At 42.6% G+C, this 20,950-nt stretch overlaps 1 protein-coding gene and 1 long non-coding RNA gene across 2 annotated transcripts in view; both read right to left on the reverse strand.

Annotated features, from left to right (window-relative positions):
- Positions 1-3,881: 3,881 nt before the first annotated feature.
- Positions 3,882-6,851, reverse strand: LOC149310363 (uncharacterized). The gene is made up of 4 exons (XR_016281561.1): positions 6,793-6,851; positions 6,151-6,178; positions 5,034-5,084; positions 3,882-4,048 (listed from the first exon to the last, which is right to left on the reverse strand). It is a non-coding gene; the product is annotated as an uncharacterized LOC149310363 (long non-coding RNA).
- A 4,906-nt stretch (positions 6,852-11,757) lies between these two features.
- LOC149310364 (L-threonine 3-dehydrogenase, mitochondrial-like) overlaps positions 11,758-20,950 on the reverse strand; it is a 29,089-nt gene continuing 19,896 nt past the window's right edge. Inside the window, exons 5-9 of the mRNA XM_089528801.1 lie at positions 20,448-20,597; positions 20,171-20,343; positions 19,328-19,418; positions 17,456-17,725; positions 11,758-16,201 (exon numbers count right to left, since the gene is read on the reverse strand). Coding sequence (XP_089384927.1) covers positions 16,053-16,201; positions 17,456-17,725; positions 19,328-19,418; positions 20,171-20,343; positions 20,448-20,597 — 833 coding nt within the window. The 3' untranslated portion in view covers positions 11,758-16,052. The remainder of the gene's footprint in view (positions 16,202-17,455; positions 17,726-19,327; positions 19,419-20,170; positions 20,344-20,447; positions 20,598-20,950) is intronic.

A 20,950-nucleotide genomic window follows, 5' to 3' on the forward strand; every position in this document is an offset into this window, starting at 1 on the left:
GGAAGGTGATAGAGTCTCCTTCCTTGGAGGTCTTTAAACAGAGGCTGGATGGCCATCTGTCAGGGATGCTTTGATTTGGATTTCCTGCATGGCAGGGGGTTGGACTGGATGGCCCTAGTGGTCTCTTCCAACTCTACGATTCTATGATTCTATGATCCACACGTCGCCATGCATCACTTACATTACCAGTGGCGCACTCATTACACCGGCCCTGCAGCACAAAAAGAACCTGTTTTTTCCTGGTTCTTTTTCCTCCAGAGAGAAGCCGCACAGTTTGGTGGCTGCGGTTTCCCTTCAGAGGAAATTAGGCCGCCAGCAGGGTGACCTTTTCGGGCAAGTCTGTCCTGCGCCTACCTGGAGGCTTCCAGAAAAGGTGATTCAGAAGCTTTTACAAAGACAGAAAAAAGATTAATCCAGCGGTCTGGAGAGGCCAGAGAAGTTACTGGGGGAGTGCTGGGAGTATGAACCACACCAAGTGACACCATAAAAGTGGGGTGAGACCATTTCTTCCCAAACATCTGTCTTTCAGTAGATACTGGCTATGACATTCACCTTTGTTGTTGTTCTGTGCCTTCAGGTAGTTTCCGACTTGTGGCTTCCAGAACATTGACAAAGCAAGATTGCAAAACCAATAAGCTTTTGAGGTAGACCCTATCTTTGAGGTAGAAAAGGCACTCCTGGAAGGTTTTTGGAAAAGGTGATTTGGGCCAGAAATAAAAATGCTGTTTTGGGAATCAGGAGGGCTTAGGGGCCAGAATAAACTGCCTTTGGAAAATCACATGCAACCACAGGCTGACCTTTTGTCCAGCCTTGCTTTAGACTGTGGTTATGACTCGCTGAACTTTGTATCCACGCCCAGTGAATCTGAGATCTGGTATATGTAAGCTGCACATGAGAAAGCCACAGCTGCTGAATGAGGAGGTGAGCTTTTGGCCAACTTGTCTTCCCTGCTAAGTGACAAGCAGCTAGGATCCTGGAAGGATAGGGAGTGGGGACAGATTCCCCAGAGGTTTATTTACTAGCTTGACCTCCTTCATAAAAAGCAGCAGCTGTGCTCCCGGTTGGTTCACCTGTCTAAGCTGCCACCCTTCCCCTCTCTGCTGGGAATTCATGAAATCTGAGTGCCAGACATCTCACGCTGCCAGGCAACCCAGCCTCTGTGGGGGGTGTGAGCTGGGTCAGCCCAGCCATTGGTGCAAAAGGTCTGGATTTGTCCTTTCCTACTGGGAGATAAAAGTGAAGCAGAGGGAAATGGACTGAGGAAGGAACAGATGAGATGAACAGATGGGGGAAACGAGCTGAATTCTCTTTTGCCTCTGACAGGTGCCCTAAGAAAGCTTGACCTGATGGACTAAGAAAAGATGCATTTGCTAGGTCCATTCTCCTCTGTGCTACCAAGGAATTAAGGGAAGGAACAAGGAGAATGGCTTTGCACAGTACAGAAAGAGGGAAGTCCTACCTTTCTGAACCACGCTTGTATATGTGTATGTGCCTTCAAGGATGCATTTACACTGTAAAATAAATAATGCAGTTTACCACCACTTTAGCTGCCATGGCTCCATCCTACAGGATCCTGGGACTTGTAGTTGGGTCAGGCACCAGCACTTTTTGGCAGAGAAGGCTAAAGACCTTGTAAAAGTACAAATCCCAGGATTCCATAGGCTGTAACTAAAGCACTTAAAGTGTTGTCAAACTGCATTGTTTCTACCAAGAGTCACTTGTTGTGCTACAAAATCCCTTTTACATACGTGTGTGTGTGTGTGTGTGTGTGTGTGTGTGTGTGTGTGCACCATCAAATTGCCTGTCAAGGTATGGTGAATCTCATAGGGTTTTCTTAGGCAAGGAATACTCAAGAGGTTTTTTATCCCCATTTCTTCCCCTGAAATGTAGCTTACAGCACTGTTACCTAAATTGCAGGGGGTCCTGAGAGAGCACCTGCAAATTGAATTCAATGAGGAAATTAGTTTAGCTCAATAGGAAGCAGTGAGAGGGCTTTGGTAATGTAAAACCAGGATCTAGGCCTGTGTATATCAAAGAACTCCAGAAGCAGGTTCTAAATCAATTTAGTTTATTTATAAAAAGGGAACCCACATTTACAGCACACTCTCTCACTCACACACATAGGAACTAAAGATGCACAGGTAGTAGGTAATAGTGAGTTGCAGGGTGGCTAAGAGGTATACTATACTGATCCTGAAACTCAGGGGTCATTCCCACTACATTTTGCTCCGAAGTGGGATTCGGGGCAAACAACCTTTGTTCCCATTTGAAACCAATTCCAATCCTCATTGGATCAATTCCATGAGGATAGAAGTAGGGCAAACCCAAATAACCCAGGGTTTCCTGACACTGCATTGGTAGTGGTTACTCTCTTTCTCTCTTCCTTCCCTCCTGCTTACCTTCTCTCTTTCCTTCCCGCTGCCATCGCTTCCCTAGTGCACTAGAGAAGAGGCGGCAGTGGGAAGGAAAGAGAGAAGGTAAGCAAGAAGGAAGGAAAAGGAAGTGTGCCAGATCAGAATTGATTCTCTCTCTCTCTCTCTTTTTTTTTTTTTTTGACAATAGAAATAATTGAAAAATCAATATATTGCTAAAGCAACAAGAAGTTGCTTTAGCAATAGATCGATTTTTTGATTATTTCTTTTTTAAAAAAATGTCTCTTGCCCTCCTCCTCCTCCTCCTCCTCCTCCTCCTCCTCCTCCTCCTCCTCCTCCTCCTCCTCCCGGGTCCCCTGGACTTGCCTTGCTCTGTAGTGCGGATGCAGCCCAAGCCAAGCTCCCTTTTGAAGGGGAAGTGGCAGCAGCACAGCAGCAGCACCGGAAGCCCCACTAATACTAGGGAAGCGGCAGCCGCGGGAAGGAAAGAGAGAAGGTAAGCAGGAAGGAAGGAAAGAAAGAAGGAAGGAAAAAAGGGGGAGAAGGAGAAGGAAGGAAAGAAGAAAGGAAGGGAGGGAGGGGAGAGGAGGAAGAGAGCAAGAGAGCCGCTTTCCCCTGGCTCCATCTAATGGGAACGACAAGCATTCCCAGTGAAAAAAGTGATTCCACAAAAGGTCCCTTTTCATAGTGAGAACAAGGGACCTTTTCGGAATCGCTTACAAAGTGGAGTGGAGCCGGATTGGGACACGGATTATACCCCAAGTGGGAATGACCCCATAGTTCCAATTGTGGGGTTACCTGAATGAGGATGGCTCAGTAGCCACTTGTGACAGATGGGTGTCCAGTGACTGAGGTGTCCAGCTGAAATTGAACAGAGAATCTGTCTGGCTTCAAGGTAGACTGATTTGCTATTGTCTGGGCACATGTATTTATGGCAAGAAATGGGTCCTGAGAGCAGTGTTCCAGGAATTCAATGGCTATTCCAAGAGTGAAATAACATTCCCAGGGGAGAAGAATGGGGTGTGATATGCAGAAATGTCCGGACAATCAGTGTGAATGTCCTCAGTCAAAAAGAGTTTCATTTCCAGAAGGAAACTCCCTTTGGTTGTTGTATGCAGACCATTTGCAAGTCTAGCTCTCCCCCATCACTCTCCTCAGTGAAGGAATTATGTGGATTCTGATTTTAAGTGATCTTGCTAAGTGCCTCTGGCTTCTCCCATGCTGAGCCATCTGGATTTCCCAATACGATACGGTTGGTTTCCTGTGGTGGGGCGCCCCCTGGTGGCCATCCAGTGGCAATCTCTTTTATGGATACTAATTTGATATTAAGGGTCACAGGGGGTGACTGGGACTTTCCATGCTCAGAAAATTCCTGCTCCATAGGAGAAATGTCCTTAATATCTCACCAGAGACTGAAGCAGAGTCAAAACAGTAGAGTGGGAACTCCATTTAATTACAATCCATTTAATCTTTTTAAAATCTAAATTGATCAGTTAAATTTTTGTTTGGAATATCACTGAAGATCTTTGGCAGCTCTTTGGCAGTTTCCCCGCTTGCTCTTATGAAAGGCAAGATCCTGACAATCTTTAGGGGCCAATATCCACTTGGTTGTCTCCACTCTCTTTTGCCTCAGTTTGTCCAATCGCTGCTGTCTTGATTTCAGGATCTTGCAGGTTCTGGGAGGGAAAACCATGGCAAATTACCAACCAACTAATACCAGGTGCTGTAGGCTCTATTTCAGAGGAAGGTACTGACAAAACCACCTCTGAGGATTCCTTGGCTAAGAAAACCCTGGGAATTTCAAAGGATTGCCATAAGTTGACAGGTGACTTGAAGGCACAAACACACGCAGCCCTATGAGTGACAAGCTTTCTGGTCCTCAAATAAGGGACAACCCTACCAGGAGGCCAATGCAATTCTAGGCTGCATCAATGAAAGTCTAGTGTCTAGATCAAAGGAAATAATAGTGCCACTGTATTCTGCTTTCATCAGGCCTCACCTGGAATACTGTGTCCAGTTCTGGGCACCACGATTTAAAAAGGTTGTTGAGAAACTGGAGCGTGTCCAAAGGAGAGCAACTAAGATGGTGAAGGGTCTGGAGACTGTGCCCTATGAGGAACAGCTTAGGGATCTTTGTATGATTAGAGATGGAGAACAGATGGTTAAGCCCTGTTAAGTATTTAAAGGGGTATCATACTGAAGATGGAGCAAGCTTGTTTTCTCCTGCTCCAGAGACTAGGATACGAAGCAATGGATGATTACTACAGGAAAAGATATTCCACCTAAACGTTAGGGGGAATATTATTTAATTATTCAATTATTTAATTTCTATCCTGCCTTTCTCCCTGAAGGGACCCAAAGCAACTCACAATAACAATTTTAAAAACATATTGCGATACAAAAATTAAATCATCAGCTAAAAACAATATAAAATTACAAATACTAACTTGTAATTTGTAAATTTCCTGATGGCAGTGGCGTCACTAGAAGGTGACCGGGTGACACCAGAAAGGGGGAGGGTGACACCGGGTCAGGCTCTCCCCTGGACTCCCCCCCCCCCCCCACTGTCCCCATGCGCACTCCCACCCTTGTGTCATTCCCCCACTCCCTTGCACACACTCCCTCACATGGCAACCCCAGTCTGGAAGCATCCACACTCACCTGCAAAGGTAACTCAGGATGTTTCACTTCCTTATGAGCAAAGTCCAGCAACTGGATGAGGAAGAGAAATATTTTAGTCACAAGAATAGGTCACTGTGCAGTACGCTCCCAATTCTTGGAGAAGCTTGAGTGAAGAAGTGATTATCCAGCCGCAGCCTCTTGAAACTTAAGAGATGGAATCTATAGCACACTTAATACTGTCCTGTGCCCCAAATGTTTTCTAGATCAGTGTGAGACAGGTCTGGGGGAAAATATTGCCCTCGCAGCTGTTCTCCTGGCCTTAACCCTTCTTGATGCTCTGTACTCCCATTGTTCTGAATGTGAGCAGCAGTTCACATTTTAAATGGGGGGTGGGGGGAATTGTATTGTTTAATAGAAAAAGAGACCCATTCCCCTCCCAAAATCATAACTAGGCTTTTTTTAAAGTATGTTTTACATTTTAAATTCTACATTGTTTAATTGTATTCTAAGGGGGGGGGGGGGGTGTTGAGGGTTCGGACTGTATATTTTAATCTGGTAAGCCGCCCCGATTGTATTTTGTAGAGAGGCGGGATATAACTAAAATAATAATAATAATAATAATAATAATAATAATAATAATAAGACACTTCAGGGCCATTCCTTGGAAATTCATATTGCTCCCCATAAAGTCATAGGAGCTAACAATGGGCTCCTGGGACCATTTAAGATTGCCAGGTTTTGCAAACAATAATATAGTGGACCCTCCACATTAAGTGGAGTTAGGGGTAAAAGACTCTGGGAATGTTCCAGACCACCCCCACCCCCCGTGAATCGGGAAAATTGCCAATATTGGAGCCCCATTATAATCAATGGGAGCATGCTCCCACACATCCCATTATGTCCCTCTCCACTTTTCGTCCACAAAAGACTGAGAGACACGAATGGCATGACCATGAATTGGAAGGGACAACTGTATACAGTAGTCTCCCCCATCTGGTTTTGCTCTCTGCGTTTTCAGTTACCATGGTCAACTGTTGTCCAAAAACATTACATGTATGAAGTTCAGTACTATTTGTGGCTTGAGGCATCCACTTGGGGTCTAGGAAGGTGTCCACCAGGAAAGGACTACTATATCTCAAAAGTATTTTCTACTCACCATGCCTTCCATTTTTTCAAAGAGCAGGCTAGAAAAACATAAGATCACCAGTTAGAAGACAGAAAGGAAGATTTTTATACAAGCTGGCTACAAAAATGCTTCTGATTTGAATTCAAAGTGCTGGCTCATTATTGTTATTGTTGTTCAAGTCATTTCCAACTTATGCTGAGCCTATGGGGAACCTCTCACCGGGGTTTTTTTGGCAAGTTTCTTCAGAGGGGGTTTGTCATTGCCATCAGACCCTTTAGCTAAAATTTCGAAACAAGGAAGTACATTCTGTGTGTGCATATGTCTGTGTTTGAATGACACATTGTGAGCAGTTGTGCTTGGTACTTAATATATAACACTGAATGGCATCACCAGGGGTCATTCCTAGGTCTCAGGATTTGTTCCAGAAACTGCAGGGCCTGGGACAATCCTGAACTGGAAACCCCATTTCCAAACCACCAAGTCTATCAGAGGTTAGTGGACCTCATTGACCATCCAGGAGCCTTTATAGGTTTGCACCCCAGCTGCATCCTGGTGCCATTGGATGGAGACATGACAGTTAAAGTAGCGTCAAACTGTACTAATTCTGCAATGTGGCAGCAGTCTGTCTCATAAAAAAGCGTAGACTAAAATCTCAAAGCTGAGTGCACTCACCAATCCCATTCTCTTTGCAGCTGGCAAATGCTCTCATGCAAAAGATAGTTTTCCATTGTCTAAATGGAGGAAAGACAAGACATCAAGTCACTGGTTTTCTTGCATCCACCTTTGGTCCAGAGATATAGGTGTAGACATTTTGATTCCATTTGGAAACAAGAAACGTATACCTCCACTTTTAAGTAGACAAACAAACATACCATAGCAGCCACAGGAATGGAGGGGACTTGCCTTCCAGATATTGCGGAACTGCAATTCCCAGCATGCCTGACAATTCTCTCTACTTGTTAGCAGTGATGGGATTTGAAGTTCAACAATATCTGGACCCCGCAGTTTTTCCTCCATTGGGAAAATGGAGCAGAGATGAGTAATCATTTACCCAAGGTTAGTCTCATGTGAAGGGGGTTTATCTATTAGTCAGGAGTTGCTTGGGCATGATATGTTTAGAAGCTGGGGTGATGGATTATGTAGTGGTTTAACATTATAGAGCAGAGGTGATCTCATACACAAGTGGTGTTATAACAATGGAAAGGAGACTAACTTCTGGGAGGAATGTTCAAGATTGATCCATTGTGAGAATGGAACAGCAACAAGAATGTAAAGGGAATCGGGGAAGCAAAATTAATGAATTGAAGACATAATAGCCATGCTTAAATATTTGAAGGGATGGAACAGACTTGTTTTCTGCTGCTCCAGAAAATAAGACCCAGAGCAATGGATTCAAGCTACAGGAAAAGAGATTCCACCTAAATAATAGGAAGAACTTCCAGACAGTAAGAGCTGTTGGAGAGTGGAGGATGCTGCATCAAAGAGTGCTGGAGTCGCCTTCTTTTGAGGTTTTTGCAGAGGCTGAATGGCCATCTCTCAGGAGTGCTTTGATTGTATCTTCCTGCATGGCAAAAGCAGGTTGAACTGGATGGCCCTTAGGGTCCTCTTCCAGCTCTAGGATACTATGAAAAACAACCACAGAATCATAGGGCACTAGAAAGTTGGAAGGGATCCAGAAGGCCACTAGGCCAATCTCTTCTGGTACAGTAATTGACTACTAAAGCATCCTGACAGGTAGCCATCTCACCTTCACTTTAAAAACTCAAGGGTTCACCACAATTGATTGTGTCATTCTGCATGGTGGAAGGGTTTGGATTGGCTGTCCCTTGCATTCTCTTCCAAGTCTATGACTCTATGTTTATTAATTGGGAATGAATGAGAAATAGTCCTGGCATGATTCTGAAATTGTTTGTGGTTTCATTAGTCCAGCATAAAGGGTTGCTGATCAGTTCTGACAATGAAAGTCATCGGACTGGATCTATAGTTTCTTAATAAAGGTTTCTGAGTTTTTACTACTGAGCCTGAGTTTCTACACTTTGGTATCCTGCTGGATATGACAGTATTAGAAAACAGCATAATGACTTACTCAAATTATTTCTTCCTTGGTTGCGCCAAAGCCCTGAATGCAGACAAGTTGTTCACTTCCAGATGTTCTTCTAAAGTGCTGAAGCAACGATGATGCTGGAATTCTGGGCAAAGAACAACAGTCACTGCTGGGAACCTCTCCATAGCAACAGACTCTGAAAGAATCCATGTTGTGCATGATGACTGGCGATGATGACTTTTGACAACATCCAGTTTTTGTTGGATCTCAGTTGTAGACTCCTAAAAGTAGGCTGCTTCAACTTGAACTGACCTGGAACCCTTTTCTGATGAAGCCAGTGGAGCTTCAAAAGCTTGTATCATGTATTTTGTACGTTTTGGTTGGCCGATTAAAGGTATCACTGTTTTGTGAATATTGGACGTTATTGTACTTTGCTATATGGCCAACATGGCTACCCCGAATATGTTTCCTGACCTGAAACCAGTCTACTTCAATTTGGGACCGAAACCCATGCTTTCAGATATCCAAAGGCTCATGCATCTCCATTTGTATAGGCATTACAAAAATAACTATAACTCTCCCCCTGTCCCCTTTTTAATTGCAATTAGAAAACATTTACAGGATAACCAGCACCTTAAGAGGGTACTATGCTGTTCAAATTGATGATGAATAGGAGTAGGGCCTTCTGTTTAAGAGTAACCTTTCCATTTAGAGGATTCCAGACTGGGCTGGGGGGGGGGGCATGGACACAATTGTCTTGGTTTGCTACTAATCCAGATCAGACAGAGGTGTTGCTGGTTAGTAGTAAGGCAGTTCAGGGAACAGGGACTCAACCTGTGCTGGATGGGGTTACACTCCCCCTGAAATCTCAGGCTCACAGCTTGGGTGCCCCCCTTGACTCAACTCTGAGCTTGGGTGCCCAGATTTCAGCACTGGCCAGGAGTGCATTTGTACAACTAAAACTAGTGTGCCACATGTGCCCGTTCATTTAGACGTCAGATCTAACTAACTGTGACACATGCCTTGACTACATCCTGTTTGAAAACTTTAGTGGGTTCAAAATGTGGCAGCCAAAATGCTGACCAGGACCAGTTATAGGGAGCATGTAATTCCCTTTTTGAAACATCTTTACCAGGTACCGGTTTATTTCCAGGCACGTTTCAAAATGGTGATGACCTAAAACGTCCTACATGGCTTATCTCCAGACTATCTGAAAGACTGTGTCTCCCCATACAAACCTGCCAGGGTCCTAAGATGTACAGTGGAAGGCTTCATCTTGGGTCCCACCAACATCACAGGCTCCCTTGGTGAGGATATGAGACACAACCTTCTTGGTAGTTGCTCCCATCCTCTGGAACATCCTTCTATGGGAGGCTAAGCTGGCCCCCCTCCCTGGTTTCCTTTATTTCCAGCTGGCTTTTATATGGGGTGTGTGCGTGTGTGTGCTCTAGAAGTCTGTTTAAACCTGTGCGTGTGTGTATATGCCAGATGTTTTAAGTTTTTTTAAGAAAAATTATTGTAAAATCTTTTTAACCTATTTTGCCTTGGGTCCCTTTCTGGAAGAAAGGTGGTATAGAAATGAATAGAATAATAATACACTAGCAGACTGGCTTGTCACACTGGTGTCATGGACCTTTTGCAGGACTGAACAAATTGGTATTGGGGAAAAGCAGAGAAGAGTCCTCTACATTAGGAGAGAAAACTTGAGAAAACTGCCTTCTGGATGGGTTCTTGAAGCCCAGGGTGTTCTGGAAAGCCTTAGGGGTGGAGGGGATGGAATGACCTGTCAGAGCCAATTTTCCAATTCAGCCTTTCCAGAGCATCCTGGCTTGGAGGACCCGCCTGGACGTCAAACACTGTAAAGCTAGACTTCCCAGAAATGGAAGCTTTTCCTCCCATACCTGGTGATGGAGATTTTCCGTGCCTTCTCACCTGTTACCATCTGGCCACCTAGGTCAGTGTAGTAGTTACACAGCTGCACTTGATCAACATAACTACTGTGTAATAGTATTTGCTCAGCTGCACCTGATCTGTCAAGATGTTGACAAGCTAGAGTGTGTCCAGAGGAAGGTGATCAAAATGGTGAAGGGTCTGCAAACCTATGAGGAACAGCTTAGGGAAGAAAAGGTTATGAGGTGATATGATAACCCTGTTAAAATATCTGAAGGGATGTCATACTGAGGATGGAACAAATTTGTCTTCTGCTGCTCCAGAAACTAGGACAAGGAGCAAGTTTTAAGCAGAGGCTGGATGGCCAACTGTCAGAGGTGCTTTGTGTCTTTCTGCAGGGCAGGGGGTTGGATTGGGTGGTCCTTGGGGTCTCTTCCAACTCCAGGATTCAAAGTTCTACAGTATCTCAGTCTTAAGAGAAAGAACAAATAAACAAGAGGCAGACATATGTAACAACTCCGCAGCATTCAGGGATACACGCAGTAGCTCAGGTGGAAGTGGAATCCTAACATTCTTTTGGAAAAGAGATTCATTTCCTGTCCCTTCCCCCTGTGTTTTTTGTGGTAATTTGTATGATAAAAATTCACTTAGATCCAGGCCCATCCTCTTGTTCTAGGTGTTTTCCACAGGAAAATTGCAAATTCTTGTGCCACCATGCTTTCCCCGAAACTAAAGTTCTCACAAGCAGTTTTGCCAAGAAGCCTTTAAAGTATCCCCCAGAATGTTTCTCAAAAATCCCCGGAATTCCCCAGCATTTACTGGAATATTCAGTCAAAATCCCCAGAAAGAAATTAATTAAATTCCCTGGATTCTGGGGAATTCCCTGGAAATTAGCAACCCTGCTCCCAAGGCTTCAAGAGGTTTCACTTTTGGCTCTGCCTTTATTTGGGGGGGGGGGGGGGGGGAGTCTGGCTCATTTCTGCTCCAGAACTTTGTCAGCAACAGATTCTGAATGTAGCACTACTTCATCATTTCAATAGTATCTACTGAAAATGTGCAGAAATAACTGGGAGAACTTAATGATTATAGAGGTATGGTAATATAAAGTTTTCATATAGTAGACACAGCCCATATTATCCAAAAGAAAAAAAAGGGGAGATACATCTCCAAGTGCTCTGATGATGTGTCATTCTTTATTTTTCAAACAAACCCATTGAGTTTCTCCATACTTACGTAATTCATTGACTGACCTTTGTAGTCAGCTGCTTACTGCTGAACTGGCAGTAGATAAATGTGTTAAGGACACTGAGGAGACATCTTTTCTTACTAACCACTACCATCGCTCCTTGTTAACCTTTTAACATGGTGCTTTAAGGGCAAATGAGCAGTGTTTGCAAGGGTCAAGAAACAAGCAAAACATGTTTGCAAGGGTCAAGAAACAAGCAAAACACAGATCAATGATAACTCTTAACTGAGCAGGTTGTAGAAAGAGGTTCCATACTTTAGGACAGCCTTTCCCAACCAGATAGCTTCTGGACAAGTTGAAGTCCTACTGTCCCCAGACAACAATAGAGTCAGAAGTGACTTGAACACACAAGACAACAAAACAAAATTCTTTGAAACAGACCTCTTTCTTCCTTGTAAGTCAGTGACGCCAGATGACTAGCTAATGTTCATATAGTGGAAAAATAAGAACAACACAGTTATTTGTATTTAGGATTTTATTCAAGCTACTGATGGTTTACAGTTTGGAGACCAAAGGAGAAAACAAAATCCTAAAATCTCTTCTACTTTTCATTGACGCAAGAGACAGGAACCCAAACAGCAGATGTGTACTTTTATTCTTAACTGGAAAGCAGTTTTGACAATCTGGAAGTTCCACAGAAGTGGAAGGAGGCTGAGACACCACCAGCAGCCTGACTGTCTCAAATCAGTAAGCAGAATTGAATTGGATTGTACATTGCAAGCAGAAAATCCAAATTAACATGCACATCCAGTCAGCTTTTCTAATTCTAACAGAAACTGTAACCGCAGCCCAGTCACTTCTCCCAAATTCTGGTTTAACTCGATGATCTTCTGCTCCGGTCCGTCACTTCCCATCTTCACACCAATAAATATTTTTCAAAAATCTTGTAGTACCTTTGAGACTAACTGAAAGAGAGAAGTTGGTAACATGGAGCTTACATGGCGCTTTCATAGACTTCAGCCTACTTCCTCATGCATGCATCTGAGGAAGTAGACTCAAGTCTATGAAAGCTCATGCTACCAACTTCTTCCTTTTGGTTAGTCTCAAAGGTGCTACAAGATCCCTTTGCAGTAAGTACTGTATGTTTCTTTAGGAATTACTTCTACATGGTGTGTGTGCAACAGAGGAATGCACTTTATAATGATAACACTCAAAAGAACACAGCTAAGACCTAGAAAGACAATGTTGGACATTACTGTTGTCAACCCAGGAGTGATTAGGATGGAGGGAGAGTCCAGCCCACAAGCAACACATATGCCCTGCCAAGACCATTGTTGTAGCCCCCAAGGTATCTAGGGCTAAAATAAAGGCATCTCCGAATGTCTTTAGATACCTGCTATGGGGGCCTTCTTCACTACATATTTGCCTTTGCCCTGTGCCATTTTAAGGCTGAGAACAGGATTTAAAAAACAAACTCAAGAGGTGGCTTCTAGACTTCTGTTTAAAGAAAGGCCTCTCTTTGGCTTAAAATGATTGGGCAGGAGACCAATTGTGACAAAATTGCCTTCTCGTGTCCCTTAAAGTTAGAGCTGCAGAGATCCAATGGGCCAAATCTGATTATTTGAACTGCTTGGTGGCTTCAGCAGTGACCAAGAAAAGGTTCAAACTCTTTCTCAGAACTGGAATTATAGTAAGGCAACATATGTTGAACTTATGAACATACTGTACTGAATTTCTGCTCAAGTACTTGAGAGATATGCCGGGCCATGTAATCCTGAAAAAAAGGACTGAGCAAGAAGGAAGAACCTGCAGAAGATTGTGATAGACTGTGAAGCATCTCTCAAATGGAGACTGGACAACAGAGGAATCGTACTAGATCAAGTCTAAAGGCTCTCATAGCTTAGCACTCTGCGTCCTACTTTGGCAGAGTGGAGGCCAGCAAGAAGGGTATAACCACAAAGACTCTTTCATGCTGTCCTATATGGCTTCCAAAACTGGAAGGTCATCTAGCCATCATTCTCTGTAAAAGTGTACTGATGTGGCCATGAGCCAAGCCACCTCCCAAAAAATAACATTCTGGTTTCTACATGCCAGAATGAGAATGATGGCAAGAATCCCTTAGGTATATAGTACTGTCTGCAAATGTAGAGAGAATTAGTTTTTTGTGGGTTTTTCGGGCAGCAACGTCAGGAAGAAACTCTTCTAGAACATGGCCACATAGCCCGAAAAACCCACAAAAAACTATGGATGCCTTCAACTTCACAGCAGTGAGAATTCTCCACCACTTTCCAAATCAAGACCAGTCCTGTAGTCTCCAAGACCCCTGAATTTTAAGGGATTTTAGGAATGTCAAGCATAGGGAGATTTTTTAAAAAGCTTTTTTCTTCTAGCTGGAAGAAACATTGAATTCTGCTAAAGTCTTTTGGGTGGAAATGATGATATGTCAATGCCCAGCCACAGCTATGCCAACATCTGGAATTCTTCATTGTTTTGTATGGATAGCTTAATATCTACACTGGTGGAAGAAGAAAAAATGTAAGGGGGACATATTGTCGGTCATGGACTTTATGATGTCCTTCCACAAAGGAGTGTGAGCTTTGGGTCACTTCCAGTTTCAGGAGGAGGAGGAGGAGGCCTATGGAGAATGGCTCAGAACGGCAAATTGTGTCACCTTGCCTGTTTTTCAAGCCAGTTTTGGGGGAGGAGGGATAGGGTGAGCAGGCAAGAATGGCCTTCCAGGGTCCCAGGGGAAAAGGTGGCTGCCCAATATGTTTAAGTTGCTTGTCCCTAAAACAAAGGAACCAGAAGTTGGGTAGCAACTAAATCTATTGCTGGAAGGAGTTGAGCCATGGAATGTTGAAGTTGTCATTTTAAAAAGCAGCACATGAAATGTTCATAACTGGCCTCCTTTAGCATGTAATGGAGAAGGGTGAAATAAGAAAATGTCCATTGTTTATTTATCCTAGGCTGTATAAAGATCTTGGGGCAAAGCAATACCAACATATTTTCTTATAGATCCTCATCTGCAATGATATGTCCATTGAGAGAAAGAGTTATCCTTCCATGCAAAACAGTAAGAATATATTATAAAAAATTTTCACTGAAAGGAAAAAGGTATCTCCTTTGAGGTGCCAGCAATCAAAATTTAACAAACTAAAAATGAGAATGTCATTTTATAAAATAGAAAAGGAGAAGAGTGCGCTCATCTCTTGATTGAACAGACTATCCAACACCAGCATTTCCAGTGGCTATTGTGCTCTATTTCTTCTTGTTCTGAAGATCCATAAATGCCTAAGTCAATAGGCAATTATGCCCTGCACCTTCTTACTGACCTTAAAAAAATGAGAGCCATAACTGGATATTCCAGACAGAAAGATGGAACTCTGCAGGGTGAATCCCATGGCCAAAATAAAGTACTTTTCTACCACCTTCCTGAGAAGTAAAGTCCAACATCTCCCAAACCACTGCAGACCTGTATCTCCTATACCAAGCTTACAAAACTGGTCTAAGATACCAGAGCTACTCTCTTTTTCCTGATGAAAGCTGAACACTAGAAGCTGCCTTATACAGAGTCACACCTGTAGTCTATCTAGTTCAGTACTCCCAGGGTTTCAGGGAGATTTCTTTTTCAAAGATCTGGGGTGATTTACATCATAACCCTGCTCACTTTCCAGAACTGGACAAGATCATATATGCTCATGATGGCTTTAAGGTAGCTAAGGGTATTTCAGTCACCAAACTTCACTGCTAGGAATCATGATGACCTGCATCATATAAGAATGCAGGAACTGGCTTATACAGTAGGTTCGGTCACCTTATTCAAAACAAAAAAACTGGTCTATATTTTGTAAATTTAAGATGAATCTACTGTTGGTTCCAAATTTGAAAAAGATCAACCTAGCTGAAAGTTCAGCTGGCTTGCACCTTGTGTTTATGCCACAAGAAATCAAGTGATGATGGATACTTGATGATGGAGGAAGAGAAATAAAGGCAATCCTACCAGTAGAAGCTGACTAAAGTTGTTCACTAAACTTAAACTAGACTAGCTGAAAAATCACAGATTTTTGATATATATAAATTACACCTGGGTGAGATGGCTGTGTGAATGCTATTAGCTCCAGTGGAAATATAAATCCTTACATATTACTTAATGTTGTGGGTCATACTGGGAGGGCCCAGTGGAGTGAATGGGTTATTTAAGGGTGGAATGACAAGGTACAAAATAATTTGCAACTTTGCAGTACCTCCCTCAAATGTTAATTCAGGAGCCATGACATTTTTTAGGGAGAATTGATCAGAATTAAGAAGCATTTCTTACTCTTAGCAGAATCCCTCTTTCATGACTTCCTTGTATTTTCCATTCACTCCACATATTCAGGTTGGAACAACATCTAAGTCTGCCTTTTTTTAAAAAATTGTACAGTAAGCAATTCAAACCCTGTGACATGGGATCCTAAACAGTAAAATAAGACTGTACCTCCTAAGAACAATTGGAGTTTCAAGAAAACAAGTTGCATCTTGTAAAATAATAAGTTTTCAAGCAATACCCAATAGTGACACAGCATTAAGAAGTGCTTTAAAACTATTCTCAGCATTGATGTGTGTACATGGGTGACTGCATTCAGCTAATTTGTCAAAAAGGAAGAAAAGTGAACCAAAGTGAACCAAGAGCACAAGAGGCTGCTCCAAAATACTTGTGGAAAACATCCCAATGGTGTATTACTTCAAGTCTCAGAAGCCGACGAGGGACAAGCTGCAGTTTTGCCTAAGTCCTGTCAATTAATCACTTGAGGCTGCATCAGAGGAGAGTAGTCAGTTGACCCGGGCAACTCTAGAAATGGAGCTCACAGAGCTAAGGAAATTGAACATTGTATTCACCAGTTCTGGAAGGTCGTAGTCATGTTTCCATCTCCAATCTCGGCGAGCGTTGCTATCATCAAAAATCATTGGCCAACTGTCAGCTATTGCAGTGGGAAAATAACAGATTCCATAAGGTTCCAGCACACCTTCAATCATTCCTAGAACAAAATTTGTGCTAGCATGGCCTGTAACAACTGTTTACCATCTCTACCCAGAAAGTAAGCTAATAGTATTAACCATCCCTCAACTGCTTGCAACAAAGAAAATTCTGAAAGAAAGTGAAACAAAAAGAGAGAGAGAAAGGGAAACGGGGAGAGAAAGGAAGCAGGGGGAGCAAGGGAACAAAAGAGAGAAAAGGGAAAGAAAGAGAACTGCAGTTCATGATTCCCACCTTATTAAAGATAATAACAAAAGGCAGGAGCCTATCATAACGTATGGCCTAGGGCTAGCTTTGCTCTGAGCTTCACATTTACTTGTCAATGTCTAAACCTCAGATTCTTAAAAAATTGTGTTATTCATCACAAACAGGGTGACCAGACATCCTCCTTTTCCAGGACATGCCCTTCATTTCAACCTCCTGTCCAGGGGGAATTCCAGAAGGCCCAACATTTTGAGCATGGCTAAGAAGCACATTGAGTAACACAACTTTTCTTGTTCCCCTTCAAGAAATGTGTCTACTTGGCAGCCTATTCTTGCTGCAAATAGTGGGACAGGCTGGATTCTTTTAAAATTCTTTTCTCCTAGGAACAGCTGGAGACAAGACCTGTCCCCAAATTTCAGGGTGCATTTGTTTCTCTGAGGGGAAAAGGGCAGTGAACGTGTTAGGCAATGGGCTGCTTGAGAACACAATGCATACGTTGAAAGATTTTTTTCCTTAATTTCAGCACAACGGACAAATGAAAGGAATAATTTAAATGTAAATTCAGTCAAGGGTTTGTTACTAGTAAAGTACAATTTTAAGTGTTTTTGTCTAGCTTGGAGTTCTATAAGTATATTGCAAGCTAACAAGGCATTTCAATGAAAATAAGCTCATCATAAAAATACAGTGGATATAATACAGCTGTAAATAAACCATAGAAAATGAATTTATATTTATATTAGTGTTTTTAACTTTTATTTTGTAATGTTCTACACTTTTCTTCAGTATCCTACACTTTGAGGTCCTCCTTTGCAGTTATGCTATCTGGTCACCCTAATCACAAAGCCCTGCTTCTGGACTGTTTCATTCATACTCAAAAGGAGCAAAGAGGTGAAGCTTAGGAAGTATCTTACCCAATGTCTTCTTTATCCAGTCGGCTCTAATCTATAACTATAGCCTGAAATCACACAGTGAATGACTAAAACTAGATACTAACCAATGGCTTGCCTGACAGCATCCACAGTGTAGGCAACCTGAAGCTCTGGAATATGCTTGCGGACTTCTTGAACCAACTCCTCAGGAGTAAAACTCATGGCACTGATGTTGTAAGTCCTCATGCTCAGCAGCTCAGCAGGGGCTTCCATGATCTCTAAAGTAGCCCTCAGGCAGTCATCAATGTACATCATTGGGAGACGGGTGTCTGGTTTAAGGTTGCACTTGAACTGGCCAGTCTTTATGGCATCATGAAAGATCTGGACTGCATAGTCTAGAAGAACAAGAGGTTTAAGACAACCACTGCCATTGTGATATGCTTTAACACCATTTATTAGCCCTGGTTAAAATAAAATACAGTTATGCATACTAAAGCAGGTTGCCAATATATATCTGAAGAATGATGAATAGAGTTTTAATTTAATATGGAACATACTGGATGACTAAAAAATGTGTTCATTTCAAGGCTTCTCTTCACAAAGCAGAACAATTAGACAACCAAACTACATGTCACATTATCTGTCATATGGGCCTCCAATATGGAATGTGCTCCTAATGAGAATCAGAGCCCCATGCTAGTTTCCTTGGCATTGTCCCTGATGATGATGATGATGATGATGATGATGATGATGGACGACGACGATAATAATAATAATAATAATAATAATAATAGCTTATTGTAAATCTTCAGATATTTAAGTTTTTATCCTACCACTTTGCTAAACCACCCAGGAGAATTTCAAGAGTAATTTTCAATGAGCTAGACACATTGGACTTGCCACCTCATGGAAATGGTCAACCAAAATGCTCTCCAGATCTAGCTGGTTTAGTTTATCCTAACTGGCAACTACAGTTGGCCCTCCTTATCCACAGATTTTTATCCATGGATTCAAGCATCCACGACTTGAAAATATTTTAAAAAGTATAAATTCCAAATAGCAAACCTTGATTTTGCCATTTTATAGAGGGGACATCATTTTACTATGTCATGAGATTTAATGGGACTTGAGCATCCACGGATTATCCATGGGGAATCCTGGAACCAAACCCCAGCAGAAAACCAGGGCCCACTGTAGTTTCAGAAACTTTTGCCTTATTCTGAAGTGATCAAGGAAAGATGAACTAAACATGTAAGCCAACTATACTCCAAAGAGTGGGACAGAGAGACAGCCCCAACTCTGTCTTTGAACATCTTTAAACAGAGGTTGGATTGCCATCTCTCAATGGAAGGTGGAGAGGACATAGTGATGGAGGCACTGTTGATAATCCCATCTCCTCTTATTGTAAAGATCCCCCCCTCTCTCTCACACACACACACACACCAACCGTTTGGAAGGAGAGAACAAGAAAAGGTAATCATTGGATAGGGTAAGGGAGCAATAAACCCTAACTGGAGAGGTAGACAGTGAGTCCTCTTCCACCATGGTTGCTATTTCTCTCCCTTCCAGCCTTCTCTGCCTGTTGGTAAGGACTGTTTAGATTTTCAAGGCTTTCATGTGGAAAATAAGTAGCTATGGCCTGTTACAGACTGCCAAAATAAAGCTGCTTCGGGTCTCTTTGGAGGCATGCTATTTAAATGATGCCTGGGTCCTAAGAGTCCGGAGGTCGCACCAAAGCCACACTCCATTCCTAAGCACTGGAGTGCAGCTTTGGTGCAGCTTCCGGATTCTTAGGACGCATGCATCATTTAAACAGCATACCTCCAAAGAGACTCGAAGCAGCTTTATTTTGGCAGTCTGTAACAGGCCTATGATTTTCAGTAGTTCCCCCATTTCTCCCTTATAAGCATTACCACTTAATTGTACAGCCTAAATTAATCCTCTGCTGAAAAGAATGTTAAAAAAAAATCCCAATCAGTTTGCTTTTGCTGCCTTACCAGTCGTTCCCCCACCAGGCTGAGTATCAGCTGAGATAATGCCCGGGTACCTCAAGCACCGGAAATCTAGGCCATATCTGTAATGGTAGTACTAGAAGAAAAAGAAAAATGATACCACTCAGACATTGGTAATTCTACAGTAACAGTATAGGTCATTCTGACATTCTGTTAGCCTCCAGTAGCTCACAATGAAGGGTCAATGAATTCACAAATACTGAGGCAACTGTTGGTCACAGGTCAGAGTCCTGACTGAAACTGTTTAAAATGGACAGCTCTAAACTATCAGCAGTCACCTGCAGCCATGTGGTCTGGATGTTTGTAAAAAAAAAAAACAAGTTTAGGAACAGGCAGAAAATAAGCAAAGATGAGTGGAAGCTGCAAGAACAAGCCAGAAGAAGTCTCCAGGATACATTTTTGGGCAGTATAAAAGCAGAAGGCAGTTCCTCAAGGAATAAGAACAAAAATTAGAAGAAGCAGTTGCGACATCCCCTTGGCTATGACATGTGCTAAGGCAGCTAAAGATGAGGGGGAGAAACTTCACAGCACCTTCCAGATGTGCTGGACTACAATGTCAGTCACCCACAACAACCTTGGCATTGGGCATGATGGCTAGCAATGATGGGAGATAACACAACAACTTCCAGCTAGACAGGGGACAAGGAGGGAAAGAGGGGCTGGGGGACATTCAGAGGCTTTGTTAATGGAGGTATGGCTGTACTTTAATTGCATTTGCTATGTATCCAAATAAACACAGACAGAGCAGGACAAATACTCTTTAGAAAGAAAGCTACTCCATCAATTTCAAGTCACAGGGCAAGTGCATGTTGAAAGGGCCATGCTTACTTCTCCCATGAGCTCTGCGTGAACCTTGGAGACACCATAAATTGTCCTTGGTCTTTGGATGCAGAGGTCAGGAGTTGGGTCCCGAGGAGAGGTGGGTCCAAAAGCTCCAATTGTGCTGGGGACAAAGAGTCGCAAGCTGTGCTCAGCAGCAATATCAAGAATGTTGTGTAATCCTAGGAACAGCAAACAGAGTTATCAGACTCAAAACCAAAACACTGAGCTCTGACAACAAGGCAGGGACAGCTAATCAAACAACAGTAAGTAAGTTGACACCTACCAGTGATATTCACAGATCTTGCCAAAGGGACATTAGCTTCTCCAACAGCGCTGAGCAGTGCACTATAGTGAAACAGCCAAGTAATCCGGTTGTTCACCACTATCTCACGAAGATTCTTATAGTCCAGAATGTCTGAGTAGATAAAAGGTCCTATGAAAGAGCAAGTGTAAATTAAACAGGAGCATCTGGAAGGTGACAAATGAAAGGAGTTAACAGAATAGGAGAGTGTTCTCTTTCAAACAGAAATCTGCTGGTTTAAACCCATTTAAATTCATGCTGAATAAAGAGTCAAATCATCTGCCACTGTACCAAATATAAACCTGTTTCAGCTCTACTTCAATAATTTTACTTCACTGCATGGAAAAAATAGTCATGTGGAAAAAGGAAGTGTGGTTTGATTTCCAAAAAAGTAGGGTGATCAAAACAGTTATGCCATACTTTTAGGAAGCTAAACATCTGATTGTAGACCTGCATTAACTTAAGCTTTTAGTGCAAATGAATTA

Source organism: Sceloporus occidentalis, unplaced genomic scaffold, assembly GCF_023333645.1.
Source record: "Sceloporus occidentalis isolate IW3139 unplaced genomic scaffold, rSceOcc1.0.p SCAF_6, whole genome shotgun sequence".
NCBI lineage: Eukaryota > Metazoa > Chordata > Lepidosauria > Squamata > Phrynosomatidae > Sceloporus > Sceloporus occidentalis.